General features: G+C 39.3%; 1 protein-coding gene across 3 annotated transcripts in view; it reads left to right on the forward strand.

The window, feature by feature from the left end:
- The window catches only part of CRADD (CARD and death domain containing adaptor protein), a 211,642-nt gene extending 206,190 nt beyond the window's left edge, over nucleotides 1-5,452 (forward strand). For 2 of the 3 annotated variants that reach the window (XM_074226589.1, XM_074226590.1), the window contains exon 3: nucleotides 375-5,451. In XM_074226589.1, the coding sequence (XP_074082690.1) occupies nucleotides 375-676 (302 nt within the window). In that variant the 3' untranslated portion in view covers nucleotides 677-5,451. Of the gene's footprint in view, nucleotides 1-374 lie in introns of all 3 variants that reach the window. The other variant, XM_074226591.1, reaches the window with a different exon arrangement.
- Nucleotides 5,453-23,870: the final 18,418 nt, after the last annotated feature.

Consider the following 23,870-nt stretch of genomic DNA (forward strand, 5'->3'; position numbering starts at 1 on the left):
CCTTTTTCTTCTCCAGCTCATTTTATAGATGAGGAAACTGAGGCAGAATGGATTGCAATATTTATCCAGTCACATAGGTAATAAATGTCTGAGGCTGAATTTGAACTCAAGTCTTCCTGAGTGAGTGCAGGTCTATGCTCTATGTCACCACCTAGCTGCCCTGCCTAATTAGTAGTTTATTCTAATTCTCTAGGTGAGAGGTGAAGAGGACCTGGACATGAGTAATGGTTGTCTGAATGGAAAGAAAGGGGTAGATAGGAGAGATGATATAGAGGTGGAAACCAGTAATTTGTCAATAAATTGATGAGAATTACATCAAGACTGAGATCCTGGGCTCGCTTTTCTTACTAACTCCTTTCCCTTTTCCATGGCAGGTGACCAGGCCTCTCCGATTGCGCCCCATATTCTGAAGAGCTCACCCTCTGATCGGCAGATCAACCAGCTGGCCAGGAAGCTGGGCCCTGAGTGGGAGCCCATCGTGCTGTCCCTGGGTCTGTCGCAGAAGGATATCTATCGCTGCAAGGCCAACCACCCGTACAATGTGCAGTCCCAGATAGTGGAGGCCTTCGTCCAGTGGAAGCAGAAGAACGGGAGCCAGGCAACCATCCAGAGCTTACAGAAGGGCCTCGCGGCCATGGACGTCGACCCTTCTGTGCTTCAGCATATGTTAGAGTAAAGTCCTTTGTCATCTCAAAGCTAATGTACTGAGCCATTCGACTTCTATAGGGAGGTATCTGAAAGCTTGCTTTTCTTAATTATCTGTAGAGGAAATGGAATGAGGGTCTCAATTTGGCAGTTTACTCTTAAGATCAAACCTCTTAAGGTATCTTAGCTGTTTACTGAAATATTCATATTTTTTAATCACATGATGCAACAATTGATTTTTTGACTCATTGAGAAATCCCTGGGTCTTTTTTAATGTCATATTCTTACATCAAATAAAGATGCTCTACATTCTACATTCCAGATATGCTCTTCAAATTAACTGAGAATAGAACTGCAATCCTTTAAAAATCATAATATTACCAGTAATAAGGATTACTTTCATCCATAAAATTGACTTGCTCTGTATAGCAATCCTCCCCCAGAGGGAGGGCATTATTATTATTTTTTTCTTCTCCTTAGAATGAATAGGTTAAGGACACAAAATTACCCTAGTTAAAGAAGCTTCATTAGAGAGAAGTAGTATAGGGGATAAAATAATGGCTTTGAAGTCAGGAAGACTCGAGTTCAAATCCCAACACATACTAACACTAAAATCTATGAGTTTCTCCAGGGAATTCTCTATGATTATAAACTGTAAAGAAGGTACTGGTCTACTTGGTAGGATGAGTTCCTTTGTTCAAAAATGTCTCAGATCCAGTATTCAATCAAGAAACATTTATTAGATGCTTACTATATGCTAAGCTGTATGACCTTGGACAAATCACCTTACCTCTTTCAATCTGTTTTCTCATCTGTAAATTGAATGAATTGGATGTGTCGGCCTCAGAGATTCCTTCTAGCTTTCTGTCCATAATCCTGAGATGTCTTTTTTTGTCACTAGAGATTCAAAGACAAAAATCAGATAGTCCAAACTCTCAAGGAATTTACAACTTGGAGGAAAGGGGGGATGGGAGCAACATGCAGAAGTAAATATAAATAAGCCTCTTAGTGAATAGGTCTGAACCTGGGAACCTCTCAAGTTCAAATCCTACTTTCTATACTTGCTAGTCAGGTAACCCTGGGCAAGTCATTTAACCTCTGCCTCAATTTCCTCATTTACAAAAAAAAATAGCATCTACTTCCCAGGGTTGTCATAAGGATTAAATGAGATATTTGTAAAGTGCTTTGTAAACCACTATTAATGCTATTATTACAGTGACATTGGCCGTGTTTTTTGCTGCTTAAGGAAACCCAGGTCTGGTCTCTGTATTAAATGTCAGAGAGTAGAGCTCTCTGCAAAGCCTCAGATTCATGGTCAGGTTCTGACATGCATTCATGACACTGTTGGTAATTACAAAGGGAAAGCTGGTGGAGAACAAAAGGACTATGGTCTGCTGTTGAAGCCCTAAGCAATGAAGCCATGCTTGGTATGGACGGGGCCAACTCCCATCCTTCTTTTATTAATCATTTGTTAGTTCATTGGAACCCTATAATGACCCAGTAAATGGACATCTCCATCTTGGTGTTATAGAAACTAAAGCTTAAGTCTACCGATTTACCCAGGGTCATGTAGTTAGGATATGGCAGAGCTGGTCCCAGACCGCAAGCATTGGGGTCCTAATCCAGAATGGTTTCCATTAAGCCATATGTAGTTTTTCTCACTTGCAAGTAAGTAATTATTTAACGTTTTACTCTAAGAGATTAATTTAAAAAATCAGTGTATAGGTTGAGCAGTGACTTCAGTCATATATTCCAAAGAGTCTAAGTAAACACTGACTTTATATAAGACACTGTAGACCCAAAGACTAAATCTGAAGAGCTCACATTTAACTAAGTTTACATAAGTAGGAGAGACTATGTTTGTGTCAGCCTCATTTCTTGGTAGGTTGGAAAATGTGTTTTCATCAGGATTTGCTTGGCCCCAATCTCCTCAAAAGAGGGAGAGATAGCATTTTCAATAATAATTGGGTATCATATGCACTTTCCTTAAATATCATTCCTGGCCCAAACAGTTGCTGTGTGATAAATCCTATGTGATAAATGTTATTTCTCTGTCTCTACATGGTAATCATCCTGACACCAGGCATGAGCCTTTCTGCCTTTTCTGAAAGAAGACAGACTGTAGAGTTGTGTGTGTTCAAAAGAGGCTAACTTCTACTACAATTCTTCAGAAGGCAGAAGGGACACCCTTAAAACTAGACCTAGGGTGGTGGTGAAATTATTTTAAAAACAATTGTTTACAGTGATAGACCTATTCACTGGTCTTCTTCTCACTTGCGTAAATATGATCCCCAATTCATAATATGCTACAAATCTCATCGATTTGCTTTGTATCCTTCTGCATCAAATCATAGCTTGTCCCCATTTTGTTGAGTATCAAATAAATTGTTCATATTCATTTGAACCCTCTATTTTTCTTTCTTTGATGTATATCTTCTCTGGTTTGGGATGGAGATTTGCAATTGATCCTTTGTCTTCAGCTTCTCTATATCATGGCTATGTGTGAAGGAAAATGGTAACAACGGCTTACATTTCCATGATGACTCATAGTGTACAAAGTATTTTCTCAATGGGGTTGGAATGTTGCATTTGGAAGAATACCAAGCTTTGAGTCTTGAGACCTGAGTTCCAAATCCATCTCTGTCACTTTCACTTAAACCTCCCTGGGCCTCAGTTTCGTCATCTATAAAATAGGGAGGTTTGGACTAGAATTTCCTAAAAGATACCTTCTAATTTTTTATCTAGAATCTTAGGATTTTAGGTATGTTAACTGCTCTTAACCTCAGTTTCTTCATCTGTAAAATGAGGAGGTTGTTCTAGATGAGAGTCCTCTCAGCTCTAGATCTAAGAGTGAACGGTACTTCTGAGATAGATAGTATGAGTATTAGTCCCATGTCACGGGCGAGGAAACTGAAGTCACAGAAATAAAATAACCCATTTGAATCTGAACCTGAACCTGAATCTGTTGTGATTCCAGATCTAGAAGTCTCTTTACTACTTTGTGTTACCTCCCCTGGCTAGTGTTGATCAAACCTGATCTGAGGGCATTTATGGAGTTAATGATACCTCTGTGAATCTTCCTGCAATTTTCCTCCTCTAGAAAAAATCATTTATAGTGAAGCATCAATGATCAATCTGTCAGGGATGAGAGACATAAAATTGGTTTAATTTGAAGTGCTTTTTAAAAAAACCAACTAGATCTGTGATTTCATTGGTTTAGGGAACTTCTGAAGAAGGATATTGTCTTTCAAGGCAGGTTGGCACCTTTTCTGCAATACATAGACTTGGAGTGTTGTCTGGGGCACTGAGAAATGAGGGGACTTCATCAAAGTCACACAGTAAACATGTGACAGGGGGTATACTTGGACCCAGGCATTCCCAACTCTGAGGCTGACCCTCTGCCCACCAAGTCAAGCTGTCTCTGTGCAATGTATCCCTACTTATCCAAGAAGGAAGACAGAATCATGGTTTTAAAACTTCAGAACTGTAGAATATCTTAGCTATCACCCAACCTAATCCCCTCATTTAACCAATGAAGAATCTAAATTTAGAAAAATAACAGGACTTGCTCAAAGTCATATGTCCTATGTGTCTTATGTTAAAAATGAGAGAGCTAGGGGTGGCTAGGTGGTGTAGTGGATAAAGCACTGGCCTTGGAGTCAGGAGTACCTGGGTTCAAATCTGGTCTCAGACACTTAATAATTACCTAGCTGTGTGGCCTTGGGCAAGCCATTTAACCCCATTTGCCTTGAAAAAAAACCACCTAAAAAAATGAGAGAGCTGGGATTTGAACCTAGGTCTTCCAGCTCCAAATCTGTGACTTACTTCTGGGCCCATTCCTAGCCAAGAATCAAAGATTGAAGAGAGTGGTTGTTCATAAAATTTGCTTCATTTTCTCCCTGTTAAGAATGGGTGCCATGTTGAACCTGCTGTCTTCTTAAAGGCATTGGTTGAGCTCCTGTTGAAAGTGAAGAACAATACATCATCTGCTGCCAGGAAAGATTGTCTAGCAGGCTAACTCTGACTGCTCTCTGTAAGGCAAGCCTATTTTTACTTAGTTATCCATTATAACTTTGCTGTGGTAAGATGCTAAGAGTCATTGTTCATGACCAGTCCCCAATGGCAGTTGTTGCCATTGAGCTGAGTGGTTCTGCTTTGATTTATACTCCCAGATTCTGGGGAGCTAGAGGCACAACATGACCTAAATACCACAGTCATGAAGGAATCTTCTCTAGTAATTCTTTGTTTTTTTTTCCTTTCTATAACTAAATGTACTTCAGTTGAACTCAGTATCATCTAATTCAAGAAATATTTATTATAGACATTATCATTAATTTCTGAATTTTATAGAACAGTTTATATTTTTTATCTCTTTTGTGACCTTAGGGTAACTCAATGCTATTCATTTTATAATATGACCATTTTATAGAAGAGGAAACGGAGGGTCAGAGAAGTTGAGATGTATACAGCTGGTAAAGGTCAGAGGTGGAATTTGAACCCAGGTATTAGACTCATAAGATTATGGAATTAGAGCTAGAAGGAATGAATCAGAGATGATCCAGTCTCCTAATTTTTCAGAAGAGGACACTAGGGAGACCAAGATCACATGAATGGAAAATGACCACATCAGAACTTAAACTTAGGTCTTCTTGACATCAAGTCTAGGACACAAGTCACCATGCTTGCTCCCTTAAGCCAAGGGTCTCCTGAAAGCCAATGGTGGGCATGGAGATATATCATTTAGCAGGAATCTATATCAATAGATGGATAGATAGGGATGAGATTGATAAGTATATTGATAAGTGCCCAGATAGATATCTATATATCTTTATAGATCTCCAATTGCAATGGGAAATCATGGCAATTATATATTTTCTTTCTTTCTTTCTTTCTTTCTTTCTTTCTTTCTTTCTTTCTTTCTTTCTTTCTTTCTTTCCATCTTTCTGTCTATTTTTGTCTCTCTCTCTTTCTCTCTCTCTCTCTCTCTCTCTCTCTCTCTCTCTCTCTCTATATATATATATATATATATATATATATATATATACATATAATTATCTCTATCCTGCCAAAAGAGCACTCTAAAATTTGGGTCTCAGGCAGCGAGTAGGTGTAGTAGAGAGAGCATTGGGTGGAAAGGCTGATCTTCCTGAGTTCGACCTGGGCAAGTCACCTTGTTTGCCTCAGTTTCCTCATCTGTAAAATGACCTGAAGAAAAAAAAGTATCTTTGCCAAGAAAACTATAGAAAACAAGGAAACTACATAGAGTCAGATATGAATGAAAAACTGAACCATTACAACACCAAAGAATCTGTGTACCATAGGCATCAAAGTATGGTGGGGGCAGCTAGGTAGCACAGTGGATAGAGCACCAGTCCTGCAGTCAGGAAGACTTGAGTTCAAATCCGGCCTCAGACACTTAATACTTTACTTAGCTGTGTGACCTTGGGCAAATCACTTAACCCCATTGCTTTGCAAAAACCCAATACATACATACATATCTATCTATCTATTTCTCTATTTATAGTAACATTTTATGTATTATTGAAGAACTGAAAGCTAATTCATTTGTCTGTCACTTGGAAAATGGTTAAACAAATTGTAAAACATAAATGTAATGGAATATTACTGTATGAAATTATAATTTTATAAGACAATATTGACATGCCAGCAAAAAGCTGTCAAAGAACCCTAGATCTGAAGACAGATGAGTTGGATTTGAAGACTGTTGCTATCTTTGTGGGCCCTTGCTTGAGCTTTTATTTTCTTATCTATACATTGAAAGAATCAAACTAGAATCTCTCAAATTCTCTTCCAAGTCTAAATCAATGATTCTGTGATTAGTTTGTGGGAACAGTCTGCACAAAGTTCTGGAATGGATTTAAGAAGGGGGGGGAGAGAGGTATAGATGGGCAATTCAAGAAAGATTCATTGAAGAGATAATATCTGAACTGAATCTTGAAACAAGGAAAACATTTCAACAGGGAGAAGAGTTGGAAGCAGTTCATACATGGGAACAGTATGTGGTGGAGGTTTGGAAATAGAACAGGACAGGATTTGGAAATAGGGAGTAATTTGGCTTAGCTAAATTGGAGAGTACACAAGAGGAATTAGTAGTATGCGATAAGACTGGAAATGTAGACTGGAACTCGATTGTAGAGATCAGTTTACATTTTATTTGGCAAGCAATGGGGAGCTAAAGCAGACTTTGAGGCAGGGGAGATATCTAGTCAGACCAATGCAAGCAGAAGAGTGCTCTGTCAAGAAATAATATAAAGAAGACTTTGAAATGCACAAATGTAATAGAGGAAATTGTATGAAATGAGAAATATAAAGAATATAGAAAAGTATAGGAAGAATTATATGAACTGATGCAAAGTAAAATAAGGAGAATAAGGAAAACAATATATACAATGGCAACAACAAAAAATCAAAGTGCTTAAAACTATAATGTTCAAATTTGCCTTGAAGAAGAAAGATGAGAACACCAACTTTACACCTTTCTTTGCAGTAGTGAGTGTCATTAGCATCCTATCAGACTTGGTTAATACAATGCTTAGTTTTGTCCTATTGCTTTTTCCTTCTTTTTTTTAAAAATTTTACTTTATTTTTGTCATAAGGGATGATTCTCTGAGTGGGAAGAAAATAAAAGAAGTCTTTTTTTTTAAATTACAAACAACCCAAAGGATAATGGAGAGATGTGTGGGGCCTTAAGATGGATGGCAGACTATTATCATCCATGACTCATGGGCAAAAGACGGTATAGAAGATATCCTTGAGAAAAGATTCAACCTGAAAATAATAGCAACAATAACAACTAGAATTTTAAAATCTGTAAAACACATTACCTCATTTGATTCTCACACAATCCTGTTGTTTACAATTGAGGGAAACTGAGGAAAAAAGAGACTAAGTCAGTTGGCAGGAATCACAGAGCTAGGAAATGACTGAGATTAGAATTCAGATCTCTGGTGCCAATTGTAGCTCACACTTTGATAAGATTTTTGTCAATGAGGATGGTAGATGGGCAGCCTCTGGGATAACAGAATATCCATAAAATAATTACAGAAGTTCACCGAAGCTAGACTTCAGGAAAAGATGAATAAGAAATCACACAGATGAAATGTGATCTCTATCAGTGAAAAGAGGACACACTTCTGCAGACATATCCACATATCACAATGTTATTCTTCATCATTTTTAAAATTTAATTCTAAAGGTGGCTTGTTGTAGCTTTGAATAATAAACAGATCCCTAGAGAGCCGAGAATAGCACCATTCTTATCAGCATTTTCTGTCCTTTGGAGACGCAGTCAGGGGAACCAATTTAAACTTTGTTAAAACTCAGATAAAATATTTACTAGGCAATTTGAACACCATTCTTAATCCAAGAGATGGGGTATCAGGAGTGGTTTTGATTTATTTAGACAGCAACCACCTGCAATTCTGAAGTGACCTTTCTGTAGTATTCATTTGCTTCCATTTTAATCTCTTCCATCTCCTGCAACTGCCTTTTTAAGTATCAAATAACAACATTAATAGAAAATATTTATTAAGAACAAGAAGTGGGGTGGGTGTGATCAAATAATTACTAGCTTTATTTTGGAAGCTCATAATCTTCCTCTTACCATCAGAGGGATGAAGCAATAACATCAAACATTTTCCCTTCGTAGATGTCTGAGATGGGATTTGCCAGCTCTCTCATGCAGATCGGCCACCTTCTAAACAAGTGCCTGGAAGAAATGAGCCTGGGAGTAAAACTGGAAATCACAAGCAGTGGGACTTGCAGTCCCCCAGTTATATATATATGAGAGAGAGAGAGAGAGAGAGAGAGAGAGAGAGAGAGAGAGAGAGAGAGAGAGAGAGAGAGAGAGAGAGAGAGAGAGAGAGAGAGATGGCCTCCAAGTCAGGAAGACTTGAACCCAAGTCCTATTCTGGGAAGTCAAAGTAGTAAGAATAGGGGATGAACCCATGATTTCACTGATATATGGAAGAAGTCAATCCTGGCTGAAATCACCTTTTCTGTAGATTATAGTCAAAAAGCACCTTAGAGGGCAGCTAGGTGGTGCCGTAGATAGAGCACCAGTCATGGAGTCAGGAGGACCTAAGTTCAAATCCATCCTCAGATACTTGATAATTGCACAGCTGTGTGACCTTGGGCAAGTCACTTAACCCATTGCCTTAAATTAAAAAAAAAAGAAAAGAAAAAGCACCTTAGAATGCTGTCATCATTTTGTCATTTTACTTGTGTCCTACTTACTCTCCATGACCCCCATTTGGAATTTTCTTGGCAGAGATACTGGAGTAGTTTGCCATTCCTATCTCCAGCTCATTTTACAAATGAAGAAACTGAGTCCAATGAGGTTAAGAGTCTTGCCCAAGTCACATCTTGGTCATGACCCCTTTTGGGGTTTTCTTGGCATAGATACTGCAGTGGTTTTTCCATTTTCTTCTTCAGGAAACTGAGGCCTATCACTTTTTTTTAATAAGTGATTTGCCCCGATCCATACAGTAACTATCTGAGGCCAGATTTGAATTCAGGAAGATGAGTCTTCCCAACTCCAGGCTTCTATCCACCACTCCACCTAGCTGCCCAACATAATTAATTACTTTCCATATTACATTCACAAAGTTTCCCTCCAACACAAAGTCTCTGACATTCTCAAACAAGGAAAACTACTTCCAGGGGTTCTTGAGATCAAAACTATTTTCATAAAAAATATTAGGACACAATTTCTAATTGAATAAATATCTATAAACATAACCCACATAAATAAAAGCTCTTTGGAGAGGGGTCAATAATTTCCACAAGTATGAAGAGGCCAAAACGTTTGAAAATCTCTGCCCTTGAGTGCTGAGAGGTTAACCCATTTGTCCAGTCAGAAAGCCTGTGTGTAAGAAATGATGTCAGATGTGGGATTTCCAACCCAGATCTCACTCCAAAGCTGGATATCTCAGTTTGGTGGCATAGGTATTTGAAGAGCCCTAAACACCTTTGAAACCACAGATCAATTCCAAAAAAACTATAAGAAATTAGATACCTCATATCTTGGTACCAGAAGGCATGTATTTTATCACAGCCCCCTAACCAGCAAGTCTAATAGTGGAAAATCCATATTCAAATCAACATTTCAAGACAAAGTCAATTTGAGAGGAGCCGGGGAAATATATGGTAAAAAAAGATGGCAGACCTAGGGGTCGGCCTCTGGGGTCTTTATAGCAGTGAGGTAAAGTCCCTAAGCCAACACTGAGACTTGCTAAAGAGTCCCCAACAGGGATAAGGAACCCATAGCTGCTATGGAAATGAAAAGGGGAGGAAAGGAAGCAATCCATCTTGATAGTTTCCCATTCTTGCTAAGAAGGTGCTAAACTCAGTTCTTACCACCAAATAAAGAAGTATAAATACTTTCTCTAAATTATGATACCTGGGGAAAGTTCCTGTGACCTCACACTAGTTCTGTATTTCATATCACATCTTCGCCTCAGTTGCAATCCAGCTTAGTGGACTCTTACCAACTGGGATGTGTCTAATAACTCTACTGAATGATGTACTAGGTCCCTACACTGACTTTGAATAGGAATAGTCAGGCAATTGGGATTGGGGAATTCTCACAATGAACCTTTTAGTCCTGAAAAATGATATAAAATATCCCCAAAAGAAATTTGATCGAAATAATCAGCCTTTCTATTATTCAGGGATGATTTGCATATATCACAGATATTTGATTATGTTCAAAATTCTAGCACTGCCATTTAAGCAATTTTTGGCTATTTGGGAAATCTGCAATGGGTTGAGGAAGAGGTAGCTGCCATTATTCTTTGTCTTGGTTTTCTCTCAATATTTCCCTTTGGTAGAATCCAGCCTTGAAGAAAACCACAGTATTTTGGTATCCTTGGTCTGCTTTTCAGAACTTCAACTCTCATGTCTATAAAAACGAGGAACTAGAACAAAATCTGAGGCATCCAACATATGAAGTATGCTTCCAGCAACTTCCAGAGTGCCCTGGGACTCAGATTAAATTATAATTGGGAACTATTTAGCAAAATAAATACAAATACAGTCAAACAAAGATAATATCAAAATGTGGTTTTACAAGTTAATATGCAACCCACATGGATCTTTATGTACCATCAGTGGCCCCATTTCTATTTGAGCTTGACTAGACTAAATGACCTCTGAGGGCCTTTATAGCTATCTGCAATACTATGATCCTTTTAGACCTATCTTTCCCATTAGCTGCCAAAATCATTTCCCTAAGGAATGGTTCTGATCCAAGCACTCTCTCCCTTGGAATCCCTCTGTGGCTCCCTGTTGCTTCTAGGTTAATTAAATCAACAAACATTGGTTCCATGACAGTGCTAAGCGCTCAGGATATAAAGACAAAAATGAGACAAGCCCTGCCTTCAAGGAGCTTCCCTTCTATGCACAAATGTTGACAGATTTGTTTTTTTAAGCAAAGTGATTTCAACAGTAGGAGAATACTTGCAAGTGTGGGGGCACGATTGTAGAGGATAAGGAAAAGTCATGAATAACAGGTGGTTTCTGAGGCTAGCCTTGAAGGAAATTAGAGATTCTAAGAGGGGTTGTGAGCAGAGGATGAATCTCAAGAATTGGGTAATCAACTGCAAGCTGAGTTTGCAGAACAAAAAATATCAATTTGGCTAGAACTCAGTCTTTAACTCATGGGAAATGAAAAGAGGTTAGAACAAGATTCCATGATAAAACACAAGCCTTATGGGCCTTCACAATCCTACCTTTCCAGGCATATTTTCACAATTCCACATCATACAGTCCACCTTTCAATCACATTAAACTTCTGGCTAATCCCTGATCTCTGCCTACAACTTTCTGCCTCCATTTGCAGAGGCTTCTTCTACCCTAGGCAACTAGGTGAGACAGGAAGGTTCCTCTTTTGGAGTTCAAATTCACCCTCAGACACTCACTAACTGTCTGATCCTGGGCAAGTCATTTAACACTCTTACCTCAATTTCCTCACCTATAAAACGAGGTAGAGAAGAAAATGGTGAACCATTCTAGTATCTCTGTCCAAATGGGGTCACAAAGAGTCAGACACAACAGAAAATGACTAAACAATAACTGAATCCTGCTCAAACTCCAGAGGTTGGTTTGTTTTTTAGCTGATCCTGATGACTAGTCCTATGGGAAATGTGGGGTACATAGCCCCTGGCAACTGTGAGCTACACTTTCCCATACTTGAGAGAACCCATCTATATCCTAAAGTTTCTACATCCAGGTTGGTCCTATATCTATATCCATGTGAAATCCAACAGACATTGAGTTGATGCTTGTTCAGTCGGTTTTAGTTGTATTCCTCTCTCTATGATTCCACTTGGGTGTTCTTGGTAAAGACACTGTAGTGATTGTCATTTCCTTTTCCAGCTCATTTTATAGATGAGGAAACCAAGGTAAACAGAGTGAAGTGACTTGCCCAGGGTCACACAGCTAGAAAGTGTCTGAGGCTGGATTTGACTCCCAAAGATGAGTTTTCTTGACTTCTGGCCCAGATTTCTATGCACCATGTTGCCATGCAGGTGCCCTTTGTTGGTGCTTTTGTTTATTAAAATTCATGGTCTTCCTAATAGTACTGTTTCTTTACTTACCAAGTCTTTATTCAGAGTTTAAATGCTATATGTAACATTCTAGTGTGTACATTGACTTCTCTAGGATCCAACTTCATTAAATCAGGCTCGCTGAGATTCAGCAAGTTCAAAGGAGATGGGGCTGGTGAATGGGTAGGAGCTGAGAGCTAAATTCCAAAAGATGAATTCACAACTACGCACAGCCTTAGACAACATGTGATGCTAAGAGGGATAGATGAAGGATAAATGGTCCAGGACACTCAGATAACCCTAGGAAGCAAGGGAATTAAAACTTCCATTCCACTGGGCCATGCATAAGCTACTAGGGTGAGCATGGAACTATGAGGAGAATCATGAACCTTTCTTCTAAGAAGCTATCAATGCCATCTGGTGGCCAAATATCATATTTATTATTTGGGTACTGGCCATAACTTCTTCAGAAATTAGAAGACCATTGAGGGAAATGATGGCGCCATTTTTTAGCTTTGTAGTACCTGACACATATTTTTTGGTCTAGGTCAAAATTTTCATTGCTGTAGAGAAATCCTGAGGATACACTGCTTTTTTCAGTGCAGATTGTCAATTATTCAACAATTTATTTGTAATCAGAAAATGGTCAATGAGGGGCCCGTCCTTGGCAGACCATTATACTGTGCCTACTGTCAATCCACATGGAACCTCGGTGTGCCCATTTTCAGAAATTTGTCATGATGAAACATTTTCCCCTTGATGATTCAGCATATGCTGTTATCTAATGACTGTTTCCTGTCAACTTACCGCAAGGGGACAAAAGTCTTTCAAAGGGCTGCTGAATCAGATGGGAGTATGCATACAAAAGACTCTTCCTCTCTATCCAGGAAGCTTGTGAGGAAGAAGAAGACATGCTATGAACCTCTGGGTGGATTGAGAAATCATGACAAAAGCAGTATCAATAGCAACCTATTGCAACTGTCCTTCCTTATCCCTCCGTGACCTTGTGGCCGTGAGCACATGACTCACTGTTCCAATGTTTATTGAGTGTAATCTTCCTTAAACTTGGATAAATGAGCATTGAAGGTGGAACAAATCAGGTTATTACCTTAAGAACCTTAAAAGCTCAAAAGAGCTACTAGTAATCCAGGAATTGTGTAAAGACAAGTTGACTGGTGGTTGTAGCAGCTTGTCTTAGAAAGGAACCGACCCCGAGGAACAACCTACGTCACCCCAATAAGCAGTGGTGGTGTTGTTCAGTCATTCAGTTATGTCCAACTCTTTGTGACCTCATGGATTATAGCATGCCAATGTTGGCCAGGGTGTTTTCTTAGCAAAGAAAGGGGAGTGGTTTGCCATTCCCTTCTCTAGTGAATTAAGGGAAATAGAGGTTAAGAGACTCCCCTCCCCCAAAAAAAGGTTCCTAAGGGTCAGAGGCTGGATTTGAACTCAGGTTTTCCTGACCCTAGGTCAGCTCTCTATCCACTGAGCTCTTTATCGTCCCTAACACAGTAGCAGTATTTGAAAGCAAGAAGGGGCAACTTATGTATTGGCTAATTGGTGTAGTGAATGTTTATAGCAACCACTTTAAAAATGAGGCCACCCTCCCTAGGGAAATTGGTGGTAGGGGAGAATGTGCTACTGGTTTAGTTTATTTTTGTCATTGGCATAACTTTTTAATAACTTTTACTTTGTAGGAACTAATTAATATTTTCTGATTTATTAATGTTGAGGAAAGAGAAGGCAACTAAATTGAAATTGGGAAGATGTCAGAGTAATAGAATCTATTGGGGGGGAACAAATCAGAAGAGGATTAATAATGGTAGTATTGGGATGTCCCCCAAACTATCAGTATTATCTTTGCAAGCCTGAAGGAAGAAAGTGTATGCCACATTCTAGGGACCTGACCTGCCTGTACAAATGGGATTAGGAAAGGGAACCTAGAATCTTCCCATTGTTTGGTCATTTTAATCATGTCTGACTGTTCATGACCCCATTTAGGGTTTTCTTGACAGAGACACTGCCATTTCCTACTCCAGCTCATTTTTTTTTAGGTTTTTGCAAGGCAATGGGGGTTAAGTGTATTGCCAAGGCCACACAGCTAGATAATTATTAAGTGTCTGAGGCTGGATTTGAACTCAGGTACCCCTGCTCCAGGGCCGGTGCTCTATCCACTTCACCACCTAGCCACCCCTACTCCAGCATTTTACAGACAAGGAAACTGAGACAAACAGGGTGAAGTGATTTGCCCACGGTCACACAGCTATTAAATGTCTGGGTCTGGATTTGAACTCAAGTCTTCCTGACTGAAGGCTATCCCACCTAGCTTGCCATACCTTGTAAGGGAGCACTTAAAAGTTTGTTGTGTAAACTGAAGGTAATTTCTACAAGGAACCACCTTCAGTTTCTAGACCAAGTTCATGATCTGATTCAATCACAATATACAATATCTATCTACTGACTTTGGCTGACATTTCCATGACCACTCAGTTTTAGACACCGTACTGTTCAGGATGTTGTTCGTTGACTTGACTGAACCCATCGATGGCATGCTAATCCAAATTGCAGATGACATAAAACTAATTGGAATACCTAACACCCTGGATGGCAAAATCAAAAATCCTAAAGCTGTAAGGTAAGAAGCCATGGAGGACAGTGAAGAAAATGGAAGTATTTAAATTCAGTCAGAGGACCTGAGTTTAAATCCCAGTACTACAACTTAACTGGTGTGACTTTGGACAAATCATTCAACCTCTTTCCTAATCTGTGAAATGGCATGATGAGTAGCTTTATGTTCAAAATGAAGGAGGCCTCATTCTATTCATCCCTTAGGAATATTGTCCTGAGTACCCACATTTTAGGAATGATATAGATAAGCTGGCATGTGGCCAGAGGAGGGTTATCAGAATGTTGAAGACATTGGAGCTGATGACATATGAAAATTAGTGGAAACAACTTGGGGGCAGTTAACCTGGGGAGGGGGGAACTTGAGAGTATCTATCTGATAGTTGTCTTCAAGTCTTCAAGGATATTCTAAAATCTAGTGTAGTTTTAAACTTGAATACCTTCAGAAGTAGGGAGGTAGGCACGATTTTATTTTATTTTATCTTATTTTATTTTATTTTATTTATCTATTTATTTATTTATCTATCTATTTATCTATTTATGTATGTATGTATGTATGTATTTATTTATTATGTTTCGGTCATCTCTGACTCTGTAATTCCATTTGGGTTTTTCTGGCAAAGATACTCCAGTGATTCACCATTTCCTTCTCCAGCTCATTTTACAAATGATGAAATTAAGACAAATAGGTGACTTACCCAAGGTCATATAACTAGTATCTGAGAATGGATTTGAATTCAGGTCTTTTCAACTTCAGACCTGGTGCTTTATCCACTGTGCCACCTAGCTGCCCATGAACCAAGTTAAATGACTTGTCTAGGGTCTTATTGTTAATATACAGTTATTTCAGTTCTATGTCCAACTCTTCTTAATCCCATTTAGGATTTCCTTGGCAAATCCTTTTCCAGGTCCAGTTTCCTTATCTGTGAAGTGGGAATAATAATAGCCCCTACCTTCCAGGATTATAATGAGGATCAAATGACATATCTGTTATTTGTCAAAGAATAATTATAAACATACTCAGCATAGTGTCTGCTACATGATAAGCACTATATAAATGTTAGTTATCATCATCACCATCATCATCAGTCCAAAATCATGTACAACTATTAAAAGCTATCAATCCCTGGGAAATTCTGGGACTCCTATGCTGCTCTGACTAGCAATTTCCAATCACTGCCACCCCCCAAGATAAATGCTAGAGAATCTCTGCTGTGTTCAGCAGTTACTAATTGCTTCTTTTCTGGGACAGAGAGAACTACAGAGACACATCTGCACACCCCTCCCTTCCTGAAGTTGGGCTATTCTGATGTCCCTAGAGGTGACCCCAGCTAGGGACACGGTCAAATAGCCTGCCACAGCTGCCTGAAAGCAGCTTAAACTTATCCTGTGGTTTTTCTAGAAAAGTGCTGTCACCCTGTAATAAATAATTGGTGAACCCCTGTTCCATTTATCTCCATAGCTACTGACACTGCCACCCCACTTCTGAGTGTCTATAATCCTTGTTTGTAACTCCCCCCTCTGAATTTCCCTGTCTGAGAAAAAACAATGCCTTGGTCCAGATTGCAAGTCCTTGACCCTGAATAATTTGCCTTTTTTTTTTTAATGATTGCTTTGTTGATCTGAGGTTTTTGTATAGATAGACTTAAATTCAGGTCCAGAAACTGAGCTTTAAAGTTGGAAGGGAACATAGGGACCATCAACTCTAACTCCCTTTTTTACATATGAGGAAAATGAGACCTATAGAGCTTAAGTGACTTGTCCAAATTCACAAAGCTAGTAACTAACTACTTGAGATGGGATTTGAACTAAGATTTTCATGACTCCAAGTCTAGGACCCTATCCACTATACCATATTGTTTCCCAAAGCTACCCAGAAAGGAGAAGATAGGATAGGAGCTCTGGATTTCTCAGACTCCCTGGTAAAATACGAGCAGTGATACTAATTACATTGACATCTGTGACCTGGAAGGATGGAGAGTTGCAAATTGGAAATGTAGCTGCCAAGACTAAATAATATTCATGGGTGATGTCATTGCAGCTGGGAAACTGCCTTTTGCCTTATGAAGCTGCACAATCTCCTTCCCCCATCTCTCTCTCTCTCTCTCTCTCTCTCTCTCTCTCTCTCTCTCTCTCGCTCTCTCTCTCTCTCTCTCTCTCTCTCTCTCTCCCTCTCTCTCTCCCCCTCTCTCCCTCCCTCCCTCCCTCCCTTCCTCTTTTCTTTTTCCTTTCCCTCCCTTCTCTTTCTCTTTTCCCCCCCTCTCCATTTCTTCCCCCTTCCTCTTGCTCAGACACACTCCTGATTTCATTGCTTCTGGAATCTCTCTGGCTGGCAATTCCCTCCAGCAAAGCAGATCAGCATCTGCAGATCATCAACACATTCTCAGATTGTGGACCTCGGGGACCAGAAAGGTTAAATGACTTGTCCAGGCCCACATAGCCAGTAAATGTCAGAGATAAGGCAATGATTCTGCTTCGGTTTGCCTCTTCGTTTTTGTTGTTCTGTAAAGTCACCTCTGATTCTTCATGACTCCATTTGGGGCTTTTCTTGGCAAAGATACTAGAGTGGTTTACCATTTCTTTCTCTAGTTCATTTTAGAAATGAGGAAACTGAGGCAAACAGATTAAGTGACTTGCCTAGAGCCACATAGCCAGTTAGTATCTGAGGTCAGATTTGAACTTAGAGAGATGAATTCCTATCTCTAGGCAGCCCTCTAGCCACTCCCTCTTTGTTTTATCTGACTTTAAAAAATCTGTTTGGGTTTTTGAACAAAGACTCAATCCTCTTTTGCAGGATTGATTTCCCAGGGAGGGTAATAGTGCAAAGAGCACAAGATTCAGAGTTAATGTTTTTAAATGTTTAATTCACTTCTTTAATTTCTTTCTTATTTATTAAATGGTTGGATTTATCTAGTTCTGAGAGGGAACAATTGAGATCCCCCCCTCCCCAGTATGTTTTTTTTTGGTTTACTTCAGGACTCAGGGCTAACAGACCTGGGTTCAAGACCAACAATTGAGTGGGTCAAGAAAAGTCTTAGAGTTTGAGTTTTCTTATTTGTAAAATAGAGGTAAGATTTATACTACTCATCCCGAAGGGTGGTCATGAGTAAAATGTAACTGCAAATGATAATAGACAGGTAAGCTTCTCTTATAACTTCCTCTTAGTTCTTGAGCTGCAACATTCCCTTTCTCCTTTGCAGAGAGCATGTCTACTCTTTCATTAGAAAGACAAGAGCTAACTTCATGTACAAGTATAATGCAGCTGCTCTCCTGGAACAGTCCTGAGAAGTTAGGTCATGCAGATATGTGTCCGACTCTAGCTTCCAGGAACCCCTCTGTACTCAATCTCTTATAAGTCTATAAGCTAGTCAAGGAGACGCCCTGCCGAGGGTAAATGATTTGAAGCCAGTTTTACTTTGTACCCCAGGAAATTATTTCCAGTAAAATATTTCTGCCCTTCCATCTGCCTAAATCTGCCTTCCATCTGCTCACTTTTGGTGTATTTCAGCCCCTGGAAGCCAGATGTCCTCCATGGTCTGAGACTAGGTTCTGGCATCTTCTTCTTCTCAGAAAGCTAGAATCTTTTCATTTTTATTTATTTTAAAAATTCACTTTGTCCACTCTCTAGGGGTGGTGTTTGGGTACCCAATAGATGTTTGCTTTAGTCTCCACAACAATGCTTCTCTTCTGTTCAGAGAAGAAAAAGACCTTTCTTCTTTAAACTTCAAGGACTCAAAGCAAATTTTGAAGGGGATTTTTTTTTTCTTTTCCAGTTTACTTGGTTGAAGAGTTATGGGAGATGACAGAGCTGGAATTCTAGTATCCTAGTCATATGTATTATATTAAATATTATTCTACCATTTCAGTTGTTTCTGACTCTTCACAACTCCAAAGACCTCTGTCTGTGGGGTTTTCTTGGCAAAGAAACTATTTAGTCTGGTTTGCTATTTCCTTCTGTAATGGCAAACAAAGATTAAGTGACTTGCCCAAGGTCACACAGTTAGTACATTTCTGAGACTACATTTGAACTCAGGTCTTCTTGGCTCAAAGCCCAGGGCTCTATCCATTGTGCCGCCTTGCTGCCTCTCTGAACGTGGAATCAGGAAGATCTGAATTCATATCCAGTCTCAGACACTTACTAGTTATGTGACTCTGGGCAAGTTCCTCCATTCCTGTCTACCTCAGTTACTTCAACTGTAAAATGAGAATAATAATTGCATTGCTTCCCAAGGTTGTTGTGAAGATAAAATGTGATCTGTTTTTGTGGAAAGACTTGTAAATCTCAGAGTGCTTCATAAATGCTTGCTCTTATCAAAAGCACCTCATCCTTGATTCCTGAGTCATCTTCATTGAAATGATGTGACAAAATGACTAACAGCAGGGCAGACAAAATTATATTTGCATCTCTGTCGACTATAACACATCTGGAATAATTGTGAATATGGATCAACTGCAGTCAATTATTTAATGGAAAAGATGTGATATATTGGGGGTTTTTTAGGTTTTTGCAAGGCAAACGGGGTTAAGTGGCTTGCCCAAGGCCACACAGCGAGGTAATTATTAAGTGTCTGAGGTCGAATTTGAACTCAGGTCCTCCTGACTCCAAGGCCGGTGCTTTATCCACTATGCCACCTAGCTGCTCCGATATATTGTTAAATGTTGAATGAAAAGCCTACTTATTCTCTATAAACCCTTTCACTGAGGAAGCCTTCAATTATTATAGCAATGACTCTCACAAATATTTTGTATGAATAATAGAGTAGGTGTTTAGATGATTAATTATGGAATTTCAGAATATTTAAAGTCTGAATTTTTTCACGCTTCTGTATTTGCTGTCCCCCAGAAATCTTGTGTTTTGATCCCTCCACCCCCTTATCTTTGTGTTGCTTCCAGTCCCTAAGACCCCTATTAATACTTGGATACTCCTGGTCCTGTATAGCTATTTTCCCCCAATTTGTTCAGGTTGGTACCATTTTGACTTCTTCTCTAAGCACATCAAAGATTGTGAAGTTAGAATTTGAGTTTGAAAGGAGGTTATTGAAATACTTCAGGGCCCACTGGTTAACCTTCCCCTGAGTTCCCATAGGTTGTGAGAAAGGCAGGATTTCAACCAGATCCTATGACTCCAAATCTAGTACCACATTGTTTCTTGTATGGAGGAGAGAGTGGATGCAGGAAGTCTTGACTTCTTTATCTAGTACTCTTTTATGCCTATCTCTTATGAAGATATAATGCTCTGTTTTGTAGTATGGCTCTTGTAGGCATGGTTTATCTCTCCCATTATACTGGAAACTTCTCCAGACCAGGGATTATTTGCCTAGCACATTGAATGGCATTTACTCACACTTCAATATTTATAAGAGTTCTAATTTCATTGGTTTGGATCCTCTTTCCACCAATACAGATAGATGAGCCAAAGTCATTCACAGTTGGCATGGAATGGACAGCTAGGTACCTCACTTGGAGTCAGGAAGATCTGAATTCAGATGTGGCCTCAGACCTCCTAACTTCCTAACTGCATGACCTGGACAAGTCATTTAAGACCTAGGCTCAGTTTCCTCCCCTGTAAAATAAGCTGGAGAATGAAATGACAACCCACTCCAGTACCTTTGCCAAGAAAACCCCCAAATGAGGTCATGAGGTGTCAGACACATCTAAAATAACCAAATAATATGGCAGAAAGAATCAGCTCTTTGGGAGCAAATTGGTGGTAAGGTTCTCATCAGTCCTGAGAAGACAGAAATCTACTCCATCACTGGACCTATATTCAAAGCCTCTCCAGCTGGACCCATGGGCAATGTTTAATTACTCTTTCCTAATCGAATGTCCCCACCTTTTGAGTTGGTATATCTGTCCCACAAATTTTCCTTCCTCTTATTTGCACATTCAAAGTCAATATCTTTTGTTATAAACCCATCTATCACCAATTGTTCTTTGCTCCAAGCAAGTGGGCAAGCAGCTATCTTGAGAGTTGTACAAAATCACACACCAAAATACAGCTACCTTTATTGTCACTCTGGGGCTTGTTAGATAGGAAAGATGATTCCCAAGAACTGGGAAATAGAGTGTTTGTCTCGGCAGCTAAGATGAAAGAGTGTTGTTAGTAACCTTCAATCTGATCAGTCCTTTAGAAATGCATCTTGTAGAAAAGGCTAGACTTCTCTGCTAAAAATAGATCAGCCTCCTCTTCTCTGGACTAGTCTTGTCCAATATCCTTCTTGTTAAGTTGTTTGGGGATCAATAACTTTAAATTCAGTTCCTCTGACAATCGTAGGCTTTGTTCTGTCCAATATGGTTGTCTTAGTGTCTAATTAAGTGTCCTGGGAGTCAACCTGACTCCATTTGCCAAAGAAAACAGAACTTCTTGACTCTTTCTTCTACTAAGACCCTATGATGTCCCTCTGTTTCCTCCTAAGTCCTCTTGCCCTTCAGCCCACCAAGTGTGTTCTAAATGTATTTGCTGATGTAAGAGAGCAAATTGAAGCATAATTATACTTTGTTATCTCAAGAATTGTTCTTACCTTGAATTAATTAATTAATGAGATCATAGATCATAGGACAATCATCATAATTATTGTGAACACTTATGTGCTGTTTTAAAATTTGTAGAATATTTCACAAATGTAGTCTTATTTTTTTAAAGAAAAACAAGATATTTGAGTGATATACAATTTAAAGTTGTCTTCTTTATCTCACCTCTCTCTGCCTCTCTTCTCGTTTTTCTCCTATCTCTTTCTGCCTCTGCCTCTCCTCTCTCTTTTTTTCTTTTTCTCCTATATCTCTCTCTCTGTCTCTCTCTTTCTCCTGTCTCTCTCTGTCTCTGTCTCCCATCTCTGTTTCTCCTTCTCCTATCTCTCTATAACTCTGTCTTTCCTCTTTCTGTCTCTCTTTCTCCTGCCTTTCTCCTTTGGTTTCTCTCTGTTTCTGTCTCTCTTCTATGTCTCCTCTCTCTCTCTCTCTCTCTCTCTCTCTCTCTCTCTCTATATATATATATATATATATATATACAAACATATATAAATACATGTATATGTGTGTGCATTGTATGTGTGTGTGTGTGTGTGTGTGTTGTGTGTGATGGGCAGGAAACAACAGTAGCCTTGAGGAAACACCAGTTTCTCTTCTTTCCTCCTTTCACTAGCATAGGAAAAATACTAGGCACAGTATGAATTTTGACTCCTCAGACCAGTTCAACTCTTAGTTCTGCTATTTCCTACTCATATGATGTTGGCCAAGTCTCTGGGCCTCAGGATCTTCATATGTTGACCAAGATGAACTCTTCATCAATCATTCCCTAAATTTTTATCAAGTATCTATGAAGTACCAGACATAGAAGAGAAATACAAAAAATGAGATCATCTCTACTCTCAGGAATTTGCATGCCCATGAACTTGTTTGAAAGCTGACCAACCTGAGCTTCCACTGCTACTGATTTCATTGTCCTTCAGGGGAAGGAGAGAGAGAGAGAAGGACAGACAAATAGGCTCGAAAATTAGCAGGTGGTAGTTCCTCACATTGTGACAAAATGGTAGAGTGTCTTCACTAGTGTTCCATTGGCTGGTATGTGTTGTTGAGTAAGTCTTGTCTTCTGGACTGCGCAGCTAAGCCAGCCCTAACCCTGAACCCAGAGAACATCAAGGGGCAAGGGCAGAGATGGAAGAATGCTTCAAGGTCATTGCAAATGGTGCCCTTCTCTCTGAACTCTTCTCTCTCTGTTTTGGAGTAAATCAGTCAAGGGTCAGAGGACTTGGCAACTACGAAGCATCCAAGTGTTTACTTGTACCCCCTAAGTCCAACTCCAAAGTTTACTCTACTCACTATGGAATAATATCTAAAAGAAAGGGAAAGTCAAATGATTTTTAGCTATTTCTGATGAAACTGATGGACTATGGAGATGCTAAGACATTCACATTATCCCATTCTTCCAAACATGAGTACTTGAGTAAAAGACGAGTTCATAGGATTAGGAAATAGAGTTTATTGTTAAAGGTTTATGCATTAGAGGCTGAAAGAAACCTTAGAGTGATCTAGTTCCAGGCCTTTAATGTTACAGATAGGGAAACTGAGGTTCAAGAGAAATTGAATGATTTGTCCAAGATCATTTAAGTAATATTAGAAGCTAACCCCCTCTATCTGAACCTTCCATGAGAGGAGATCTTGGCTTGATGATTTTTTTCCTTTCTTTTTTAACATAAGGTAATCAGAGTTAAGTGACTTGACCAGAATCACACAGCTAATAAGTATTTGATTCCAGATTTGAACCCAGATCCTCCTGACTGTAAGACTGGTGCTCTATCTACCGTACCACCTAACTGTCCCACTTCATTCATAATATATTTAGAGCTTCCAAAATGCCTCAGATCTGCAAAGTCACATTCACTCAACAAGCATTTTAAAAAAAACCTTCTATATGGAGCACACTGGGCATGGGAAGATAAGACATATGCTCTACTGTCCTCATGGAGATGACAATCAAGTAAGAAAAATAAAACACATTTGCAGATCAATTAGTGAGTGAGAAGTGCCTAAGAGGGAGAGGGTGGCTAGAGGGCTAGCCCTGGAATCTGGAAGACATGGGTCTCAGTCTCACCTCACCAATCACCAAACATGTATTAGTTGCCTATTGGGACAGAGCCAGGAACTGTCCTAAGTGCTGAAAATGCAAGACTAATGTAACACTCCTTGCTCTTGTCAAGATTGAAATTGAGGTAAACTGAGGTACAAAGTTCTGAGCACATCCAATTTATTGGTAAGACTAAAAATTACCAATAAAATGGGTTCTACCAACTCCTCCAAAAACATTGAATAAAAACAGATAGATTATTTTTATGGACAAAAAGAGCAGCATCATAGATGGGGAAAACTTTGGTTGCAAAGTCTGAAGGACTTGAAGGACAATATAATTAGCCAGAAATTGGGAATACAGGCCAACAACAGCTCCTCCTTCCATCTTGTCTCTATGGAAAACTTATTGGTGGTGTCCACCTACATGAACTGGATGGCATCACAGAGATAATAGATGAGACTTTCTTG

The sequence above is a fragment of the Macrotis lagotis genome, chromosome 2, assembly GCF_037893015.1.
Source record: "Macrotis lagotis isolate mMagLag1 chromosome 2, bilby.v1.9.chrom.fasta, whole genome shotgun sequence".
NCBI classification, from domain to species: domain Eukaryota; kingdom Metazoa; phylum Chordata; class Mammalia; order Peramelemorphia; family Peramelidae; genus Macrotis; species Macrotis lagotis.